The sequence below is a fragment of the Ranitomeya variabilis genome, chromosome 7 (genome assembly GCF_051348905.1).
Source record: "Ranitomeya variabilis isolate aRanVar5 chromosome 7, aRanVar5.hap1, whole genome shotgun sequence".
Classification (NCBI taxonomy): Eukaryota; Metazoa; Chordata; class Amphibia; order Anura; family Dendrobatidae; genus Ranitomeya; species Ranitomeya variabilis.
Window position 1 is genome coordinate 56262231 of NC_135238.1, and position 20842 is coordinate 56283072.

The following is a 20842-nucleotide window of genomic DNA, read 5'->3' on the forward strand; positions in this document are numbered from 1 at the left end:
CTGTCCATTAGTCTGAGGATGGAAAGCAGACGAAAACGACAAATCAATGCCCATCCTACTACAAAAGGATCGCCAGAACCTGGAAACGAACTGGGATCCTCTGTCTGACACAATATTCTCAGGGATGCCGTGCAAACGAACCACGTTCTGGAAAAACACAGGAACCAGATCGGAAGAGGAAGGCAGCTTAGGCAAAGGAACCAAATGGACCATCTTGGAGAAGCGATCACATATCACCCAGATAACGGACATGCCCTGAGATAGCGGAAGATCAGAAATGAAATCCATGGAGATATGTGTCCAAGGTCTCTTCGGGACAGGCAAGGGCAAGAGCAAACCGCTGGCACGAGAACAGCAAGGCTTAGCTCGAGCACAAGTCCCACAGGACTGCACAAATGACCGCACATCCCTTGACAAGGAAGGCCACCAAAAGGACCTGGCCACCAGATCTCTGGTGCCAAAAATTCCCGGGTGACCTGCCAACACCGAGGAATGAACCTCGGAAATGACTCTGCTGGTCCACTTATCCGGGACAAACAGTCTGTCAGGTGGACAAGACTCAGGCCTATCAGCCTGAAATCTCTGCAACACACGTCGCAGATCCGGAGAAATAGCTGACAAGATAACTCCATCTTTAAGAATACCAACAGGATCAGCGACTCCAGGAGCATCAGGCACAAAGCTCCTAGAAAGAGCATCGGCCTTCACATTCTTTGAACCTGGTAAATACGAGACAACAAAATCAAAGCGGGAGAAAAACAATGACCAGCGGGCCTGTCTCGGATTAAGGCGTTTAGCAGACTCGAGATACATCAGATTTTTGTGATCAGTCAAGACCACCACACGATGCTTAGCACCCTCGAGCCAATGACGCCACTCCTCAAATGCCCATTTCATGGCCAACAACTCCCGATTGCCCACATCATAATTTCGCTCGGCAGGCGAAAACTTCCTAGAGAAAAAGGCACAAGGCTTCATAACAGAGCAACCAGGGCCTCTCTGCGACAAAACGGCCCCTGCCCCAATCTCCGAAGCATCCACCTCAACCTGAAAGGGAAGTGAGACGTCAGGCTGGCACAAAACAGGCGCCGAAGTAAACCGGCGTTTCAACTCCTGGAAAGCCTCCACGGCAGCAGGAGCCCAGTTAGCTACATCGGAGCCCTTCTTGGTCATATCCGTCAAAGGTTTCACAATGCTAGAAAAATTAGCGATAAAACGACGGTAGAAGTTAGCGAAGCCCAAGAACTTCTGAAGACTCTTAACTGACGAGGGCTGAGTCCAATCAAGAATAGCTCGGACCTTGACTGGGTCCATCTCCACAGCAGAAGGGGAAAAAATGAACCCCAAAAAGGGAACCTTCTGTACACCAAAGAGACACTTTGAGCCCTTGACAAACAAAGAATTTTCACGCAAAATTTTAAAGACCAACCTGACCTGCTCCACATGCGAATCCCAATTATCAGAAAAAAACAAAATATCATCCAGATAAACAATCAAAAATTTATCCAGATACTTCCGGAAAATGTCATGCATAAAGGACTGAAAAACTGAAGGCGCATTGGAGAGCCCAAAAGGCATCACCAAGTACTCAAAATGACCTTCGGGCGTATTGAATGCGGTTTTCCATTCATCACCTTGCTTAATGCGCACAAGGTTGTACGCACCACGAAGGTCTATCTTGGTGAACCACTTGGCACCCTTAAAGGGAACCTGTCACCTGAATTTGGCGGGACCAGTTTTGGGTCATATGGGCGGGGTTTTCGGGTGTTTGATTCACCCTTTCCTTACCCGCTGGCTGCATGCTGGCCGCAATATTGGATTGAAGTTCATTCTCTGTCCTCCGGAGTACATGCCTGCACAAGGCAATCTTGCCTTACGCAGGCGTGTACTATGGAGGACAGAGAATGAACTTCAATCCAATATTGCAGCCAGCATGCAGCCAGCATGCAGCCAGCGGGTAAGGAAAGGGTGAATCAAACACCCAAAAACCCCGCCCATATGACCCAAAACTGGTCCCGCCAAATTCAGGTGACAGGTTCCCTTTAATCCGGGCAAACAAGTCAGACAACAGCGGTAAAGGATACTGAAATTTGACAGTGATCTTATTTAAAAGCCGATAATCAATACAAGGTCTCAAAGATCCGTCCTTTTTTGCCACAAAAAAGAATCCCGCACCAAGAGGGGAAGAAGACGGACGAATATGTCCTTTTTCCAGAGACTCCTTGATATATGAACGCATAGCGGTATGTTCAGGTACCGACAGATTAAACAGTCTTCCCTTAGGAAATTTACTGCCTGGGATCAAATCTATAGCACAGTCACAGTCCCTATGAGGAGGCAGTGCACTGGACTCAGACTCACTGAAGACATCCTGATAATCAGACAAATACTCCGGAACTTCCGAAGGCGTAGAAGAAGCAATAGACACAGGCAGGGAATCCTCATGAATACCACGACAGCCCCAACTTGAGACTGACATAGCCTTCCAGTCCAGGACTGGATTATGGGTCTGTAACCATGGCAGCCCTAAAACGACCAAATCATGCATTTTATGTAAAACCAGGAAACGTATCACCTCGCGGTGTTCAGGAGTCATGCACATGGTAACCTGAGTCCAATACTGCGGTTTATTTGCTGCCAATGGTGTAGCATCAATACCCCTAAGAGGAATAGGATTTTCTAATGGTTCAAGAGTAAATCCACAGCGCTTAGCAAATGAGAGATCCATGAGACTCAGGGCAGCACCTGAATCTACAAACGCCATGACAGGATAAGATGACAGTGAGCAAATCAAAGTTACAGACAGAATAAATTTAGGTTGCAAATTACCAACGGTGACAGGACTAACAACCTTAGCTATACGTTTAGAGCATGCTGAGATAACATGTGTAGAATCACCACAGTAGTAGCACAAGCCATTCCGGCGTCTATGAATTTTCCGCTCATTTCTAGTCAGGATTCTATCACATTGCATTAAATCAGGTGTCTGTTCAGACAACACCATGAGGGAATTTGCGGTTTTTCTATCACATTGCACCGAATTAGGTGTCTGTTCAGACAACACCATGAGGGAATTTGCGGTTTTGCGCTCCCGCAACCGCCGGTCAATTTGAATAGCCAGTGCCATAGTATCATTCAGACCTGTGGGAATGGGAAAACCCACCATAACATTCTTAATGGCTTCAGAAAGGCCATTTCTAAAATTAGCGGCCAGTGCACACTCGTTCCAATGTGTCAGCACGGACCATTTCCGAAATTTTTGGCAATACACTTCAGCCTCGTCCTGCCCCTGAGACATAGACAGCAAGGCCTTTTCTGCCTGAATCTCAAGATTGGGTTCCTCATAAAGTAAACCGAGCGCCAGAAAAAACGCATCAATATCAGCCAATGCCGGATCTCCTGGCGCCAGCGAAAAAGCCCAATCCTGAGGGTCGCCCCGTAAGAACGAAATAACTATTTTTACTTGCTGAGCAGAATCTCCTGATGACCAGGGTCTCAGGGACAAAAACAATTTACAATTATTCACGAAATTCCTAAACTTAAACCTGTCTCCGGAAAACAGTTCAGGAATCGGTATTTTAGGTTCTGACCTAGGATTTCTGATAACATAGTCTTGTATGCCCTGCACACGAGTAGCCAGCTGGTCCACACTTGTAATCAAGGTCTGGACATTCATGTCTGCAGCAAGCATAGCCACTCTGAGGTAAAGGGGAAGGAGAAAAAAAAAACTCAGAATCTTCTTTCTTATAATCCCTCTTCTGCAATGCATTAAACATTTAATACTGGCCTGGCAAACTGTTATGACCCCAATGGCGAGGGTCTCAGAGGAACGTGGAAGTCTGCAGAATACAAAAATCCAGCTCATAGGGCAGTGGTAACTGGGTTGACCATATATCTACTCCTAACGCCAACACTAGAAGTAGCCGGGGATCATTCCTACGTTGATTCTAGATGACACGCGCCAGCCGGAGAATCTAGCTACCCCTAGTAGAGGAAAACAAAGACCTTTCTTGCCTCCAGAGAAGGGGACCCCAAAGCTGGATAGAAGCCCCCCACAAATAATGACGGTGAGGTAAGAGGAAATGACAAACACAGAAATGAACCAGGTTTAGCACAGAGAGGCCCGCTTACTGATAGCAGAATAAAGAAAGGTAACTTATATGGTCAACAAAAACCCTATCAAAATCCACACTGGAAATTCAAGAACCCCCGAACCGTCTAACGGTCCGGGGGGAGAACACCAGCCCCCTAAAGCTTCCAGCAAAGGTCAGGATATAGATTTGGAACAAGCTGGACAAAAATACAAAACCAAAACAAATAGCAAAAAGCAAAAGGCAGACTTAGCTGATATAACTGGAACCAGGATCAGTAGACAAGAGCACAGCAGACTAGCTCTGATAACTACGTTGCCAGGCATTGAACTGAAGGTCCAGGGAGCTTATATAGCAACACCCCTAACTAACGACCCAGGTGCGGATAAAAGGAAAGACAGAAAAACCAGAGTCAAAAAACTAGTAACCACTAGAGGGAGCAAAAAGCAAATTCACAACAGGTAGGTGCACACGGTCAGTAATTGGCAGCGCTTTGGACGCAGCACATGTCCTCTGCATCCAATGTGCTGCCGGCTTTTGAACACAGGCGATTCCGCATGTGTTCACTGATCCGTGTGGATTCACTGCGTCCAATACATTGTATGGGTGAGATTTATCTTGCGGAGAGGAGACTGAGTGTCTCCGCAAGATAAATTGACATGCTGCGGTCTGGAAAGTCGTGCCACATGTCTCTCTCCGCGGGTGAACCGCGGGCGTCGGTGCACACATAGTGGGCACAGGATTTATTGAAATCCCATCCACTATGCTGTAACATCTGGAGATGGCAGGATGGACACTGCGGATGTATGCAGCGTCCAACCAGCAGCGTTCACTGACCGTGTGCACCTACCCTAACTGTAGGGTAGACAGAGTGCTGTAAAGTCAGATGTGCTCATAATTTGTCTAGTGATATGTGAAGAGGAAAGGATCTATGGCTGAACCCAGAGGAACCACTGTAGACAGGTCACGGGATGGAACACACAGAAAAGAACAAGGCGGAAGTAACCAACGTAACTATTTTCTTAACACGGATATAAGGAGAGGGTAATTTTGTAGGATGCAAATTATTAAAAAACAGGGTATTACGAGTATACAATACTAGCATAGATGACAATAAACACACAATGACACTTGCAGCAGGAATCCTCTACTCTAGCTACTTCTGAATAGGTGCGACATTCACTAAATTAAGAACGTCACTATAATGTTTCCCCAGCACAGTTCAAGTTAGAGGTGGTCACCGGTATTTCCGGCTGGGCCACACGTCCTTCTAACAAAGTCATGCTCTATGGGCCCTTACACTGGCCGGTCCCCATCCCGTCTGCTGCATGGCCCCATAACTTGTACCATACGTCAGCATTGGAAGTAACGGCCCAGTTGACTAACGCCTCCTGACCACCACAGCAGACGTCCAATTCCAAATTGGAGTCCGCACCCAATCTTTGGTGCTTGACTTGTGACTGCCGTCTAACTGGCCAAGATGGATTAGGGCTGCGCTTTGGATCTTGACTGGTGAAATATGGTTCATGGGTCTTGACTGGGCGATGGGCTAGGTCTGAGGTCTTCACTGGTGTAGGCTGGTTCATGGGTCTTGACTGGCGATGTCTGTACCCTGCTCACTGGCTCACGATGTTCCACTGGTCTAGCCCTCCAAGCACGTACCGGTGAGTCGGCCGTGGTGTTCCTCTCGGCACACGTCCTGCTGGTTTCACTTATTGGTGCCAATTCTCTCCCCATCTTGTCACTCCGACCTTTTATATACAGTATGGCATAGCTGCGTCACAGCTGTCATATGACCCGGTGCTCTTTTTAGACTCGTCCTTCCTGCAACACTCTCCCCATCTCTTAGTTCTGCAGGGTTCCGTTTGAACAGTGGGTGGTAGTGTCCAGTCACTACACAGTGCTGTGGAATCTCATCTTCCACGGCACACCCCCTTACACCACAACAGTAAGTAGAAAAGGAAAAGACATAGGAAAGCAAACATATGGGAGACTGAGAGGTCATAGGAACTGTAAGACACTTATTCTTTGCACACTAAAATATGCAGCGGAGAAAACCTGCACCAAATACTTATCAAAAGAACTTATCCTAAGACTCTGTCAGTGAGAGCAACCTCTCCAAACTGCATATACAGGAATGCAGGTCTTTAAAATGCAAACTGACACCTTTATATCTTCTATCTGTTGCTGCATAATTAGTATTTTTATTGATAAGCAAAGGATGCATTAAGTGCTCTGGGGGTGACACTGGGAGATGAATGTACAGGCTGCAGCGTCATCAGGATCTTACTGCGCAAACGTCGCCCCCTTCTGATGACACAAAACCGGACACTGACTGCCCCTGCGCAGGGGAGACGAGTCACTGAAGGAAGAGTGAAATGTCAATCAATGACTGGAGCTGATGGCTGCAGTGCCCGCTCGAATGCATGTGAGAATAAAACTTCCAGAATAGTTTTCTCAGAAATGCCCCAACGAAAATTCTGCTAGAAACCTATGAATGTATTAAAAGGGCTTCACAATCATACTTTTAGTTAGGGGTTAAATATCCTGCAGACAGATCCATTGTCTTAGTTTATATGGGGAAAACCTGGTGACAGTTGCCCCTTAAAGGGGTTATCCTGTGAAAACAAGCTCACTCGTATCCACAGGATAGTGGTAACTTGCGGATCGGTGGGGGTCCGACCTGTGGTTGGCAGAAGGGGGAACTTTTATTCCATCAGTATGGGGTGCCTGACCGCCGCTCCATTCCCTGTGGGGCTGCCATCGGCTTCTTCCGGGAGCCCCATAGATGAGATGTAGCGACGGTGGAGCATCTGCGCTGCCTTGTCGTAGAGATTCCCCAATGTGCCTATCTGTGCTTGTCCCAGGGGTCAGACCTCACCGATCAGCAACATATCACTTGTCACCGGACAACCGGAGCTCACGGTCTCTGTAAGGCCTCGTTCACACGGTCAGTATTTGGTATTTTACCTCAGGATTTGTAAGACAAAACCAAGAGTGGGTGATAAATACAAAAGTGGTGACGTGTTTATATTATACTTCCCCTCTGATTGTTCCTCTCCTGGTTTTAGCTTACAAATACTGAGGTAAAATACTGACCATAAACTGAGGTACTATACTGACCAACTACTGAGGTACTATACTGACCAACTACTGAGGTAATACACTGACCAACTACTGAGGTAATACACTGACCAACTACTGAGGTAATATACTGACCAACCACTGAGGTAATACACTGACCAAATACTGAGGTAATATACTGACCAAATACTGAGGTAATATACTGACCAACTACTGAGGTAATATACTGACCAAATACTGAGGTAATATACTGACCAACCACTGAGGTAATATACTGACCAAATACTGAGGTAAAATACTGACCATAAACTGAGGTACTATACTGACCAACTACTGAGGTAATACACTGACCAACTACTGAGGTACTATACTGACCAACCACTGAGGTACTATACTGACCAACTACTGAGGTAATATACTGACCAAATACTGAGGTACTACACTGACCAACTACTGAGGTAATATACTGACCAAATACTGAGGTAATATACTGACCAAATACTGAGGTAATATACTGACCAACTACTGAGGTAATACACTGACCAACTACTGAGGTAATACACTGACCAACTACTGAGGTAATACACTGACCAACTACTGAGGTAATACACTGACCAACTACTGAGGTAATATACTGACCAAATACTGAGGTAATATACTGACCAAATACTGAGGTAATATACTGACCAACTACTGAGGTACTACACTGACCAACTACTGAGGTAAAATACTGAACGTGTGACCAGGGCTTACCCTTCAGCACTCTGCGCCACCTGTCTGTGAGCTCCATAAACAGCCCTATCATCTGCGGGAGTCCCTGACAGCGCCACTAGTGGCCGGTGAAGGTGTGCGGGAGGCGGAGCTCTCAGGTGTGTGGTACCGGCCGCTCGTCACTGACGGACACGCCCCCTCTGCGGCCGTGTAACACGAGATATTATTCTCTGCCTTCGTCACCAGGCGCTCGGCGTGATGTGCAGCCAATGAGCGAACCGGAAAACGCCGAGATGTAACCAATCAGCTGCCTGCCCAAGCAGAAGCGGCCGGGATCAGCCAATCAGCAGTGTGTGTGCCGGCAGTAGCAGGCGACGCGCTGTTATGTAGGGAGAGCTCCTATTTGTGTCTCCCCAGCTGCCCCGGAGCCGGCCGCCCCCGGAGGAACCTCCCGCCGCCCCGGCATGGAAGCCTTCTGCAGCTATGACGGCAGCGAGCGCTTCTGGGTAAGAGTTTGCCGGCTTCCGTCCTGCATGTGCCCTTCATCACTCCCGGCCCCTCACACGGTGACATCAGCCTCCACCGTGTGCGCGGGGTGTAACATGCTGTCAGTACTTAGGGGCTGACGGGGTGGGCGGGACTGCTGGAGACAGAGGGGCACCAGAACTCCATGCCGTGTATGATCAGGGGTCCGTGTGTGATCCTTCAGGAGTGCGGGGGTCCGTGTGTGATCCTCCAGGGGTGCGGGGGGTCGGTGTGTGATCCTCCAGGGGTGCGGGGGTCTGTGTGATCCTGTGGGGGTCCGTGTGTGATCCTCCGGGGGGGTCCGTGTGTGATCCTCCGGGGGGTCCGTGTGTGATCCTCCGGGGGGTCCGTGTGTGATCCTCCAGGGGTGCGGGGGGTCCGTGTGTGATCCTCCAGGGGTGCGGGGGTCCGTGTGTGATCCTCCAGGGGTGCGGGGGGTCGGTGTGTGATCCTCCAGGAGTGCGGGGGTCCGTGTGTGATCCTCCAGGGGTGCGGGGGTCTGTGAGATCCTCCAGGTGTGCGGGGGTCTGTGTGATCCTGTGGGGGTCCGTGTGTGATCCTCCGGGGGGTCCGTGTGTGATCCTCGGGGGGGTCCGTGTGTGATCCTCGGGGGGGTCCGTGTGTGATCCTCCGGGGGGTCCGTGTGTGATCCTCCGGGGGGTCCGTGTGTGATCCTCCGGGGGGTCCGTGTGTGATCCTCCGGGGGGTCCGTGTGTGATCCTCCGGGGGGTCCGTGTGTGATCCTCCGGGGGGTCCGTGTGTGATCCTCCGGGGGGTCCGTGTGTGATCCTCCGGGGGGTCCGTGTGTGATCCTCCGGGGGGTCCGTGTGTGATCCTCCAGGGGCGCGGGGGTCCGTGGGGGTCCGTGTGTGATCCTGTGGGGGTCTGTGTGTGATCCTCCAGGGGTGCGGGGGTCCGTGGGGGTCCGTGTGTGATCCTCCAGGGGCGCGGGGGTCCGTGTGTGATCCTCCAGGGGTGCGGGGGTCTGTGGGGGTCCGTGTGTGATCCTGTGGGGGTCTGTGTGTGATCCTCCAGGGGTGCGGGGGTCCGTGGGGGTCCGTGTGTGATCCTCCAGGGGCGCGGGGGTCCGTGTGTGATCCTCCAGGGGTGCGGGGGTCCGTGTGTGATCCTGTGGGGGTCTGTGTGTGATCCTCCAGGGGTGTGGGGGTCCGTGTGTGATCCTCCAGGGGCGCGGGGGTCCGTGTGTGATCCTCCAGGGGTGCGGGGGTCCGTGGGGGTCCGTGTGTGATCCTGTGGGGGTCTGTGTGTGATCCTCCAGGGGTGTGGGGGTCCGTGGGGGTCCGTGTGTGATCCTCCAGGGGCGCGGGGGTCCGTGTGTGATCCTCCAGGGGTGCGGGGGTCCGTGGGGGTCCGTGTGTGATCCTGTGGGGGTCTGTGTGTGATCCTCCAGGGGCGCGGGGGTCCGTGTGTGATCCTCCAGGGGTGCGGGGGTCCGTGGGGGTCCGTGTGTGATCTTGTGGGGGTCTGTGTGTGATCCTCCAGGGGTGCGGGGGTCCGTGTGTGATCCTGCGGGGGTCCGTGTGTGATCCTCCAGGGGTGCGGGGGTCCATGTGTGATCCTGTGGGGGTCCGTGTGTGATCCTCCAGGGGCGCGGGGGTCTGTATGTGATCACTTAGGGGTGCGGGGGTCCGCGTGTTTTCACCCAGTGGCGCGGGGGTCCGTGTGTGGCTCTCTCGAGGTCCGTGTGTGACCAGATTCCGCTTATGGAGCATTTTCCGCCGCGGATGTGTATATGCTCTGTGTGTATAAATCAGCAGTTCAGGATAATTAAAGGGAATGTCCACCTTTTGAATGCGAACGAAGGGTTGGTGACTATTGCTGATCCACAATATAAGGCTGTGTTCCCATGGAAGGCATTTGCTGCAGACCCTTGGCCAGTGATGAAGGTCCTGCACTGACACCCACACCAGTGTGTACCCCTGAGGGTGTCATTGTGAGGAAGCCGCAGGTTGCACCCTTACATAAGCTTAGCCTAAGGCCACGTGCACACGTCAGTATTTTACCTCAGTATTTGTAATCTAAAACCATTAGTGGAACAATCAGAGGAAAAGTATAATAGAAACACGTCACCACTTCTGTATTTGTCACCCACTCCTGGTTTTGGCTTACAAATACTGATGTAAAATACTGACCAAATACTGCTAGTGTGACTGTGGCCTTAAAGGAGCTTTCTATCATAGTGTCTGGAATAACCCCAGGTTGGATCCCTCCAGTGCAGGCTGGGGCCAGAAGCAATGGTTCTTTGGCCACCAGACATCTGGGCCTGTGACTGGCACAATACAGATGGCTGACCCCTCATACGTTACCCGGTGCAGTCACTCCCGCTCTCCATTCATAGTTCCAGCACTGCCAGCTGCTCTATTTAACTCTTTGATAGCTGCTGTTTTTTGCCTAGGGAGAATGAGGGACATAAATCCTCCATTCTGGCAATCGGGCCCTGTAGCAGGACTTTCACTGATCTAGCAATTATCACCTAGCCAAAGGATTGCTGGTCACTTTTGTAGAAGTGCATGATGGGTCCAATGTGCTTATCTACAAGGCTGGAAAGCCATTAGCTACCTATCCAACTAGAAGTGTCATTGCCTCCGTTCCCAGAAGTGGTCAGGGTAGCGCCACCTGCAGATGTGAACACGGCATGATGCAGCGGATAGAAGCCCTGCTCGTCCTGACATTGAATATTTGCACGTCCAATACAATAGGATTTCTGGGGCGTCCGATCTTGGAATTATTTTGTGCTCTTCTTCTGTTATCTCCCTTTGAAATATCTATAAATTGACAACTGCTGTGTTTCCATTCATGTAGACACAATCTGGCGTTGTCCAATATCAGAGTGTAGAAACCCTAAGGGACACGCCCAGTTGTCACTTTTCCAGGAGGGTTTGCAGAGGAACATCACAAGAGTTCTAATAAAATATGCTAGAGATTTGGTATCTCGTGCAGATGTCTACGAATCTCGTTCAGGGCGCGGATTGTCCACAGGTCTCCTGACCCGAACTCGTCAGCCTCATGGGCATATAACCCACGGACGATCCTGTGCGATCCCGTGCCGTGCTCAGGTTGAGTTTCATGGATGTCTGCATGAGCCCTTATAAGTATTTTCTGAAAAAGCGATCATGTCCGGTGGAGAGTGGATCCCCTATGAGTAAGCCCTGAGTTACTCAACATTTTAATGTAGATGATTCATCTGTGTAAAATGATGTCACCAACATCATGTAGGCATGTCTCCCTATCTCTTAGTGATCATTGCCTAGTGCAGCTGCTGGCACCTGCGTATTACCCTGCACCGTGCTAATAAAGGACCTGAAAAACTCCTAGAATCTTCTATGGCATTCAGAAGTGCCAGGAGAGATTTGTGGGGTCTGACTGCGGATCTTCCTTATTTTACACGGGACAGCTCTTGGGCCGACAATACGTTCATGTGAATGTCCCCTATGTCTGAGCCATGACTGGGCTGTGGGCACACTTGCTCCGGTGGTGTCGGTGGGGATTGCCCTTGTGCACACTGTTGGTTCTTCCCTGCCCTTGAGTAAAGTGTGACCCTCTGGAGTAAGGAGTAGGGCATTGCTTCCTCCAGGGAATGGTTTTCCTGTTCGGAAAATGTTGAATCATGATTTGGCATCGCTGCAGTGGATCAGTCGCCGGGTCATGTACTTGCTGCACTCGGGTCTTTATATTTTGTGCTGTCTGTTGCACAGATGCCTCTTGAAGGGACTGTCCACCTATTGGAAACCAATTTTTTTTTTTTTTTGCCAAAAAAAGTATATATCTCTATCTCCTCCACCTATTCCTGGTTGTGGAGTGAGTTACCTGAGATTCCATCAGTGAGCTCACTCTGACCATCCAATGAGGCAGTTACTAACACTTTACATGTCTTTATTTGAGTGCCGCTCCTGATATGACCACAGACCACTTAAAAGTTGTATTTGAAAGGAGGCACAAAGCCTGTAAGTCAAACAATGCGACTTTTTGTTGTTGTTGTAAAATCAAATGGCAAACACGAATTTTGGTCTCAGATGAATGCATTTTAAATGACCAAAAAAAAAATGTTCCCAGAGGTGGACATTGTCCATTCACATTAATAGGTTTTCAGTCCAATTTAGGGCAAGACAGACATTCAGGGAGAGAAAGACGCTTGGTAAACACTTTGTAGTATAGCCCAGAGATGAGGATCTTAGATGGGGAGATGACCCCTTTATTAACCCCTGAAAGGACAAAAATAAATATATATATATATATATATATATATATAATTTTTTTTTTTCTTTTTCTAAACTATGCAACTCCTTGGCTCATAATTTGAAGTGGGGGGTGAACCATCCTGCTCCAATAAAAATCTATGTGACAGATGAACGCAACCAATCAGAGTGCTCTACTAACTATCAAAATGGGGGCCGCAAGACCTAGGTTCTAATGAACAGAGGGTAATGCAGCAGTGGGTGCTGCGGTACTTTACCATCATGGTGTGGCACTGCATTATTGCTGGTGTCAGGAGAATAGGACAACCACCTGGATAAGTACCATAAATTATAAGAAAACCTCGTAATGGACGACCCAATGAAAACTGCAGGGCAACAAAAGCTGATGGTATTCATTGGTGTTCAATAAAGGGGTTTAAACAGGACCTGCTACCAGGTCAAAACTGTGCAGTTTTTGCTCTTCTGTTATTCCTACTGCTCCCCTGAGTATTTGTTTTTGTTTCTCTTAAATCCGCCATACGGTTCTGGAGATAGGTGCCTATTTATTTAATACTAATTTCTATAGGAGGTGTGTCTCACAGAGTAATTATGCAGTGCAGCCTAAAGACACGCCCCTGAGGATCCTACGAGACTCCCCCTTGCTAAAGATCATATGAATGAGCACTAAATTAAAAGGCCCATATCCCTGGAATCATATGGCGGATTTAAATAAAAAATGAAAAAAGGGAATACTTGGATCAGCAAGAATAAAATAAGATCAAAGACAGGCAACTCTTTTCCCTTAAAATGGAAAAAAAAAATAGTAGTGGTTATGGCTCCGCATGAGATATGTCCTCACCTATTTTCCCATTTCAGTTTTGTGTATCAAAATAGTACATTAGCTGGAAATGATAAATTTGTCCCACTGTTGTGCTCCTTGATGCACATGTGACTCGTTCCCGTGCCTTGGTGCAGATCATGATTTATTACGGACCCCGCTTATAAATCTTTGTTTTAGAAGGTAGGTGTGCCATAAAAGAAGTGGTGCAAAGGTCCGGAGTGTTATGATAGAGTGCCTATCCTGATCGTCCTGCTCATCGCCTGTTCTAGGGCGCGAGATTTATTAGCTCGTTTGTCTCATCTTGTTCTTGTGGTTGTCAAGTTCTGCTTCCATGCAAATCCTGTTATTAGTTCCAAAATTGGGCTGGGATGGGCTTTTATTGTAGCACCTGCTAGGCCAGAAGTGTGTGGTTTTTTTTTGTCTTATTTGTTTGTGTCCCACTGCTCCTCTTTAATGCTTCCCATTGGAATTGGTATTGAGAAGTTAAATAGCTTGTTGTGCAGCTACATAATTGGGGATGGATGGATGAATACCAGTTGCCAGATGATCAGGGGAGCTGGTTTCCTGCTGGCACCCTAGGCTGTGCCCACAACTCCAAAAATGGGGCTCTGCAGTCCATCATGAAAGGTGCAGAAGTGCACGTGCTCAACCTGCGTGCCATTCACTGTTAAAGGGGATATCTGGGACTTTAAAAAAAAAAAAAAATAGTTGCTAACAGAGGCAACTACCTGCCTGTTGTACCGCATACTGATCATTGACCGCTCCTGCCAGAGATTCAGCTGCTCCCTGTCAACAGGGCAGCAGTTTCTCTTCCTGTTGACATGGTGAGACTACTGGTGTCATGCTGATTGACAGAAGGCTTCCACCAATTAGGCAGCGGAACCCGGCTGTCAATCAGCATGACACCAGTAGTCCTGCCCTGTCAACAGGAAAAGAAACTGCTGCTCTGACGGAGCAGCTGAATCTCTGGCAGGAGCGGTCAATGACTGATGTGTGGTACAACAGGCAGGTAGTTGCCTCTGTTAGCAACTCCATGCCTTTTTTTTGTGTAAAGTGATCCTGTCAGCAGGTTTTTGCTAAGTAATCTGCAGGCATTGTTTTGCCTGGCTGGTTATAGAAAATACAGGGGAACCCACGCCGGATTATTTATTTATAGCGCAGGCGGCGGGTGATAAATACTCCCATTAGCCACTGTCACTGTTATTGCACCAAAAAAAGAGGGTAAGGAAACCCAACGAGTATATTAGTCGTAAGCTATTTCTTTATTACATATTTGAATTAAATTTACACAATATCACAATTTGTGGCTGTGCTCCTGAGGAAGTTGTCTCGAAACATGCTTTGGGGCAGCAGGGATCACTACACTAATCTATCAGTAAGTTTATCTTCTTACTTTAACCTTTTTTTAAAGTGCCTGTACTGACTAATTTTAGGAGCAGCCTATTCAGCACCCAGCTATTGTTAATTGAGGCACATTCTTATATAGAAATGGAGTCCTATGTGTAGTATTACTTTCTTTTGATCCCTGCACTATTGCTAGACAGCTGCTGTGTTTTATATTATATTGTGTATATTTAATTCAAATATGTAATAAAGAAATATTTTATGGCTAATATACTCGTTGGGTTTCCTTACCAACTTTTTTTTTTTTTTTTGGTGCAATATTGTGAGTTTGCCCAGGTTTTGACTTAATATGGGTATTTAGTGAATTAATTGTCACTGTTATTAGCGGCAACAGGTGTAGCCTGATGGGAGTAGTAGTCCCATCAGGCACCGCCTGCAGTCGCTGTTATTAGTTGAATATAACTCCCTGCTCACACTAATTGCCAGCAGAGCAGGGGAGAATGATGAGTCGTCTTCAGCACCAGGCCCCGGGGAACAGCGCTTACTGTACCGCTGCTTCTCAGGCGCCGGGACGTGTCACACGGATGACATCCCAGTGTGTCAAACGTGTGCTGGACGTTTTGCGGCCCATACTGCTGGTAAAAAATGGACATGTCTAAGTGTGGGTCATATGGACACACGGTTCTTGGAAACACAAGGACATGTGCACAGCCGCATAGATTTCAATGTGTCTGTATGTCAGTGTCTCTGGTACGTGTGAAAACTGTCACCACAGGTACCGGAAACACGGATGTGTGAAAGAGCCCTAATATTGATTACACAAGAACCACAAGACAGATTTCTTCACCCCAGGTATCATTTTAATCAGCAGCAATCTGACAATGCCTGAAGTTTACTTAGCAAAATCCTGCTGACAGGTTCACTTTAAAGTCCCGGATATCCTCTGTAAGCACAGTGCTCGGCTATTTCCGGCAGTCCTATTAACACCAGGTGAAGTGGAGGTCTAGCATGCCCACCTCCTCTAACTTCAATCAGGATTACAGATCACCATTCTCCGGGATCCAGAGACCCTGCAGCTTTACCCCAAGTGATCAGCCAGCTGTACTGTATCCTATGACCAGGGAATAGCTTGTGATTTTGGGAATAATGCTGTAAAATATGGTGTAAGTTTCTCATTTTATCACTTTTGCTGTAGAGGTGATGGGTCAGCAGCACCTGTGTCCTCCTCCGAATGTTTTGCTTATCAGACCAACTTTTCAGCAGCTTATCCCCAGAGGTAGGGCTCATGCAAGACATCTGTGCAAATAAGTCCGACCGGACTGGCTGCTCTCCCAACCTGAGCGTGACCGCCTTAGGCTACGTTCACATTTGCGTTGTGCGCCGCAGCGTCGTCGCCGCAACAAAACGCATGCGTCGTGCGGCCCTATCTTTAACATTGGGGCCGCATGGCGCCGCATGTACATGCGTTGTCATGCGTTTTGGTGCGTCGTACGCCGCATGCGGCGTTAGGGCGCACCTGTCAGGGCGTGGCAAACGCAACATGTTGCATTTTTTTTGCGGCGCTGACTTTTTAAAAACCGCATGCGTCGTGTTTGCGTCGCTTTTGCGTCGTCGATGCGCCTTTTTTCCCATTGATTTGTATTGACAACGCAGACGACGCAAGTACTTGCGTCGTGGTGCGTTGTACGACGCATGCGTTTTCCAATAAATATGCAAAACATTGTATAGATTTTGGGGGGGCGCATGCGGCGCAAAACGCAGCGTTTTTTGTTCAAAACGCAACTGCGTTTTTGTTTGCGTTGTGCGTTGCGGCGCCGACGCTGCGGCGCACAACGCAAATGTGAACGTAGCCTTATAGAAATATATGAAGCTGTAATGCCGAGGACAGGAGAGCCGCGGCCAGTCTGTGCGTTGTGATCCAAGATCAGACATCTGCATTAACCCTTAGTGACGGGCTGAGCCAACCCTTTCACTGCAAGCATCGGTACTCCAAATGAGGACGTCCTGGTACCAATGTAGCAAGTAGATTGGGTTAAAGTTGGGATTTGGAAACCTTTTACACTTGATTTTTTTGATATTTTTTTTTATACTGGAATGAAGGCAAATCCACTAATAGTCATTTGCAAAGTTTTCTAACTTTCCATGCTGAACAAAATTATGTATATATATATATATATATATATATATATATATATATATATATATATATATATATATATATATATATATATATATATATATATAAAAAAATTACTTGAACAGTCTGAAAACTTGCAGTAAAGTTGGGTTCTCTGTGTTTGGAGAGATGGACTATGCTGACAGTAAACTCACTCCCTGCTGTAGGTGTGTTTTTTTTTTTTTTTTTTTTTTTTTTTTTTCTTTTCTTTTCCTTTCGTTCCTTTTTCTGTCCAAACAATTGGCATCTGGCGTGGCTCCTGTTGTGGACTTTGAACAAGTGAAGATGAAAGCTGCTGTAGAAAGTGCTGGTGAGGGTGGGCGCTGAGCCGGCAGGGTGGGCGCTGATCCGGCAGGATGCGATGCCTCGCTATGTGCACCGTCGCGTCTGGGAAGCTCCTAAGGAAGGATGCTCCTTCTCTTTAGGCCGCGTTCAGACAGCCATGAGTTCTCACATTATATATCCTATACGTGAAAATCTTGACTCTTCTATGAGGCTATATCTGTACGTTTGTGGTTAACGAGTAATTGTGTTTATCAGGTTTCTGCATACGGTGGCTTGCGAAAGTATTCACTCGCCTCCTTTTTTTTTTTTTTTTTTTTACCTATTTTGTTACATTACAACCTGTGTATAAATATTTCTGTAATCCGATTTGTGATGCATCAGCACTAAATAGTCTATGAAGTGAGAAAAATATAGGCATAAATTAAATTTATGCGATCAAATAACTAAAAATTGGCATGTGCATATGTATTCACCCTTTTTTCTTTTTCTTTTTTTCTTTTTTTTTTTTTTTTTTATAAAGCCCCTAAAAATTTCTGGTGTAAGCAATTCCCTTCATAAGTCCCATGCTCAGTGACAGGGAGTCCACTTGTGTACAATGTAAGTGTCACAGGTCTCTCAGTATATACACTTTACCTTCTCTGAAAGACCATAGAGGCTGCAACACCATTAACAAGAGGCACCACTAACCAAACACCACCATGAAGACCAAGGAGATCTCCAAACAAGTCAGGGACAAAGTTGTTGAGTAGTACAAGTCAGGGTTGGGTTATTAAACTAAATAAATGAAATCCCAATCTCTGATCTCCAGGAGCACCATCAAATCCATTATCATCAAATGGAAAGCACTTGGTACCACAGCAAACCTGCCAAGAGAGGGCCGCCCACCAAAACTGTTCGCCCGGGCAAGGAGGGCATTAATCGGAGAGGTAGTACAGAGACCAAAGGTAACCCTGAAGGGGCTGCAGAGTTCCCAAACAGAGACTGGAGTATCTGACCATATGACCACAATAAGTCGTACACTCCATAGTGTGGTGGCCGTTGTGTTAGAGTGGGCAGAAAAAAGGCTTTACTTACACAAATTTTAAGCCTCGATTTTTAGTTTCCCAAAGACGTGGGAGACTCCTCAAATGTATTGAGGAAAGTGCTGTGGTCAGATGAGACCAAAATTTAACTTTTTTGCCACCAAGGTAAATGCTATGTCTGGAGCCAAACCAACACAGCTAATCACTCCAAGAACACCATCCCCAAAGTGAAACGTGGTGGCAGCATCATGCTGTGAGGATGTTTTTCGGCACCAGGGACAGGTAAAATGGTCCGAGTCGAGGGGAAGATGGATAGTGTGATATATAGGGATATTGTTGAGCAAAATCTGTTTCAGTGATTTGGGACAGGTACGAAGGTTCACCTTCCAACAAGACAATGACCCAAATTATCCTGCTAAAGCAGCACTTGGGTGGTGTATTGTTAAACGTGTAAATGTTTTTTAGTGGCCTAGTCAAAGCCCAGATCTTAATCCAATTGAGAATCTGTGGTTAGACTTGAAGATTGCTGTTCACCAGTGGAAACCATCAAAGTTGAAAGAGCTGGAGCAGTTTTGCCTTGAATGTGCAAAACTTCCAGTGGCAAAATGTGGAAAGCTCATACACTATTCCAAGGCGTCTTGCAGCTGTAATTGCTGCTGAAGGAGGCTCTAGAAAATAGTGACTTTAGGTGGGTGAATAGTTCTGCACACTGAAATTCTCAGTTATTTTGTCCTCTGTTGTTTGCTTCACAATAAAAAGAAAACCAATTGTTCACAATTGTAGGCACGTTCTCTACATGTACTGATGCAAATCTTAAAAATAGTGAAATTGCATGTTGTGGGGTTGTCAAAACATGGAAAAGGGGATGAATACTTACTCAAGCCAGTGTTTATAATGGATGCGGAAGATGGCTGGTCCTATGTCCTAAAGAGCTTGTAAGTAATTCTTTATTATAGGTGATGCTTCTATAGATGTAAATCGCATACACTGACCTTCTATTAATAGGTAATGGGTGTATAATTTTCTGCAGCGTTGTAGGGGGTTTCAATCAGATCCCATTATTGCTTTTATTTCTTGGTGTCTCATTTACATGGTGCATTCCTTCACTGTGCAGTATGGACACATACATAAGTATAAAGCGGGCCTGAGATCGCCATCGGAAAACTCAGGTTTAGCAGTAGGTAAATTGTGAATTCTCAGCATTTTCTGCCTCGTCCAGCGGTGCAGATCAGCAATGTACAGGTCCCAGGGAGCCATCTCTATACGGCCTGTTGTCTCTTCTGACAATTCTTCTATCAGAGCTATGCTGCTGCTCCTCCTGGTAATAGGGTTTCAATTGACAAATGAGCAGCGCTGTCATCTGCCCCAATACTCTGCCTGTATCCTCTCCCTGGCAGTGCAATGGCTCTGTGCAATCCTCCTCTGCAGTAGATGAGCTGCAATCAGCCGCCAGGGTATGTTCATGGACTCATGATATTTACTAATCCCCTTTTTTCTTTTACTGTTCCCTATCACAATGGAGCAGCAGTAGGTATGCCCAACCACAGCTCTATTGATCTCGTTTGAAACTGCCTGATAAAGCCCAGCACAGTGCTTGCCAGCCCCATAGGTAAAGAATGTTGTCTGCTATCATCACTATTCAACCCCCTCCAACTCAGTGTCCACCCATCTCGGCTGATGGTCAGTTCCTCAGTGTCCCTCCTCCCTGCTGTTGCTGAGATCTCACACTGCTCAGTACAAGCTGCAGCTGTCAGTCAGGCCGGGTGGACTGAGTGGCTACATTTGGACTCGCTCTTTAGCTGCACTCATAAAATTCTCATTTTTAAAATCTGTATCTTATATAATTCTTCTGACTTGGATTTTCAAAATAAGTACACCAGCCTCATCCTGTCACTTTAATAATGTTTGTATTGTGAAGTCTAGTGACAGATTGGCGTTCAGCGTTAGAATTTGACTGAGTTTGTGTATGGCATGGAAATATGTAAAATAGTATTATCTATCCGGAGGCCCCTTGCTGATCCGGAGCGATTGTGCTGCATAACTCGCGTACATGCCTTATGTGAACGCCGTGTTTGTGCTGCTGGTTGCTAGGTGGAGGCCGGCCTGGAATTCTTGAGACAATCTCCATTATATTGTAGTTTGCCTTTTAACTCCCGCTTCTATAAACGGCGTACATTTGGAAGCTTACTATGATGGAGGTTCAGTGTCGATGCAGTGTTCTAAGGAGTGAGACTGGGAGTGACGCGTATAATCCCTAAGGTGCAGCTTCTTACTGGACCCAATACATCCTGTGGATGGGATCGGAGAATGCTCGAGGGAAATAACAGTCATTGTCTGCAGATAAAGCTGTGGCAGAAAACCTTGAATAGCTAGAAATCTGCAAGGACCAAAATAAGGATTTTTTTTTTAAAATTGAATAAACATTTGTGTTCACTTTAAATTCCATTTGCAACTTTTTTTTCTTTAGCGAGCTCTAGATGCCAAGGCAAATCTGCTGTTAGCTGTGGCTGCTGGCAGCCCACCCTTGCTTATTTTTAAAGGGATCCTGTCCCATTGTGCATGTAGAC

The 20842-nt window shown here is 47.2% G+C and overlaps 2 protein-coding genes across 3 annotated transcripts in view; one reads left to right on the forward strand and one right to left on the reverse strand.

Annotated features, from left to right (window-relative positions):
- The window catches only part of CEP20 (centrosomal protein 20), a 76819-nt gene extending 68745 nt beyond the window's left edge, over positions 1 to 8074 (reverse strand). Inside the window, exon 1 of the mRNA XM_077275139.1 lies at positions 7929 to 8074. Within this exon, the coding sequence (XP_077131254.1) occupies positions 7929 to 7980 (52 nt within the window). The 5' untranslated portion in view covers positions 7981 to 8074. The remainder of the gene's footprint in view (positions 1 to 7928) is intronic.
- Positions 8075 to 8209: 135 nt separating this feature from the next.
- The window catches only part of ABCC1 (ATP binding cassette subfamily C member 1 (ABCC1 blood group)), a 131458-nt gene continuing 118825 nt past the window's right edge, over positions 8210 to 20842 (forward strand). For both annotated transcript variants that reach the window (XM_077275136.1, XM_077275137.1), the window contains exon 1: positions 8210 to 8392. In XM_077275136.1, coding sequence (XP_077131251.1) covers positions 8351 to 8392 — 42 coding nt within the window. In that variant the 5' untranslated portion in view covers positions 8210 to 8350. The remainder of the gene's footprint in view (positions 8393 to 20842) is intronic.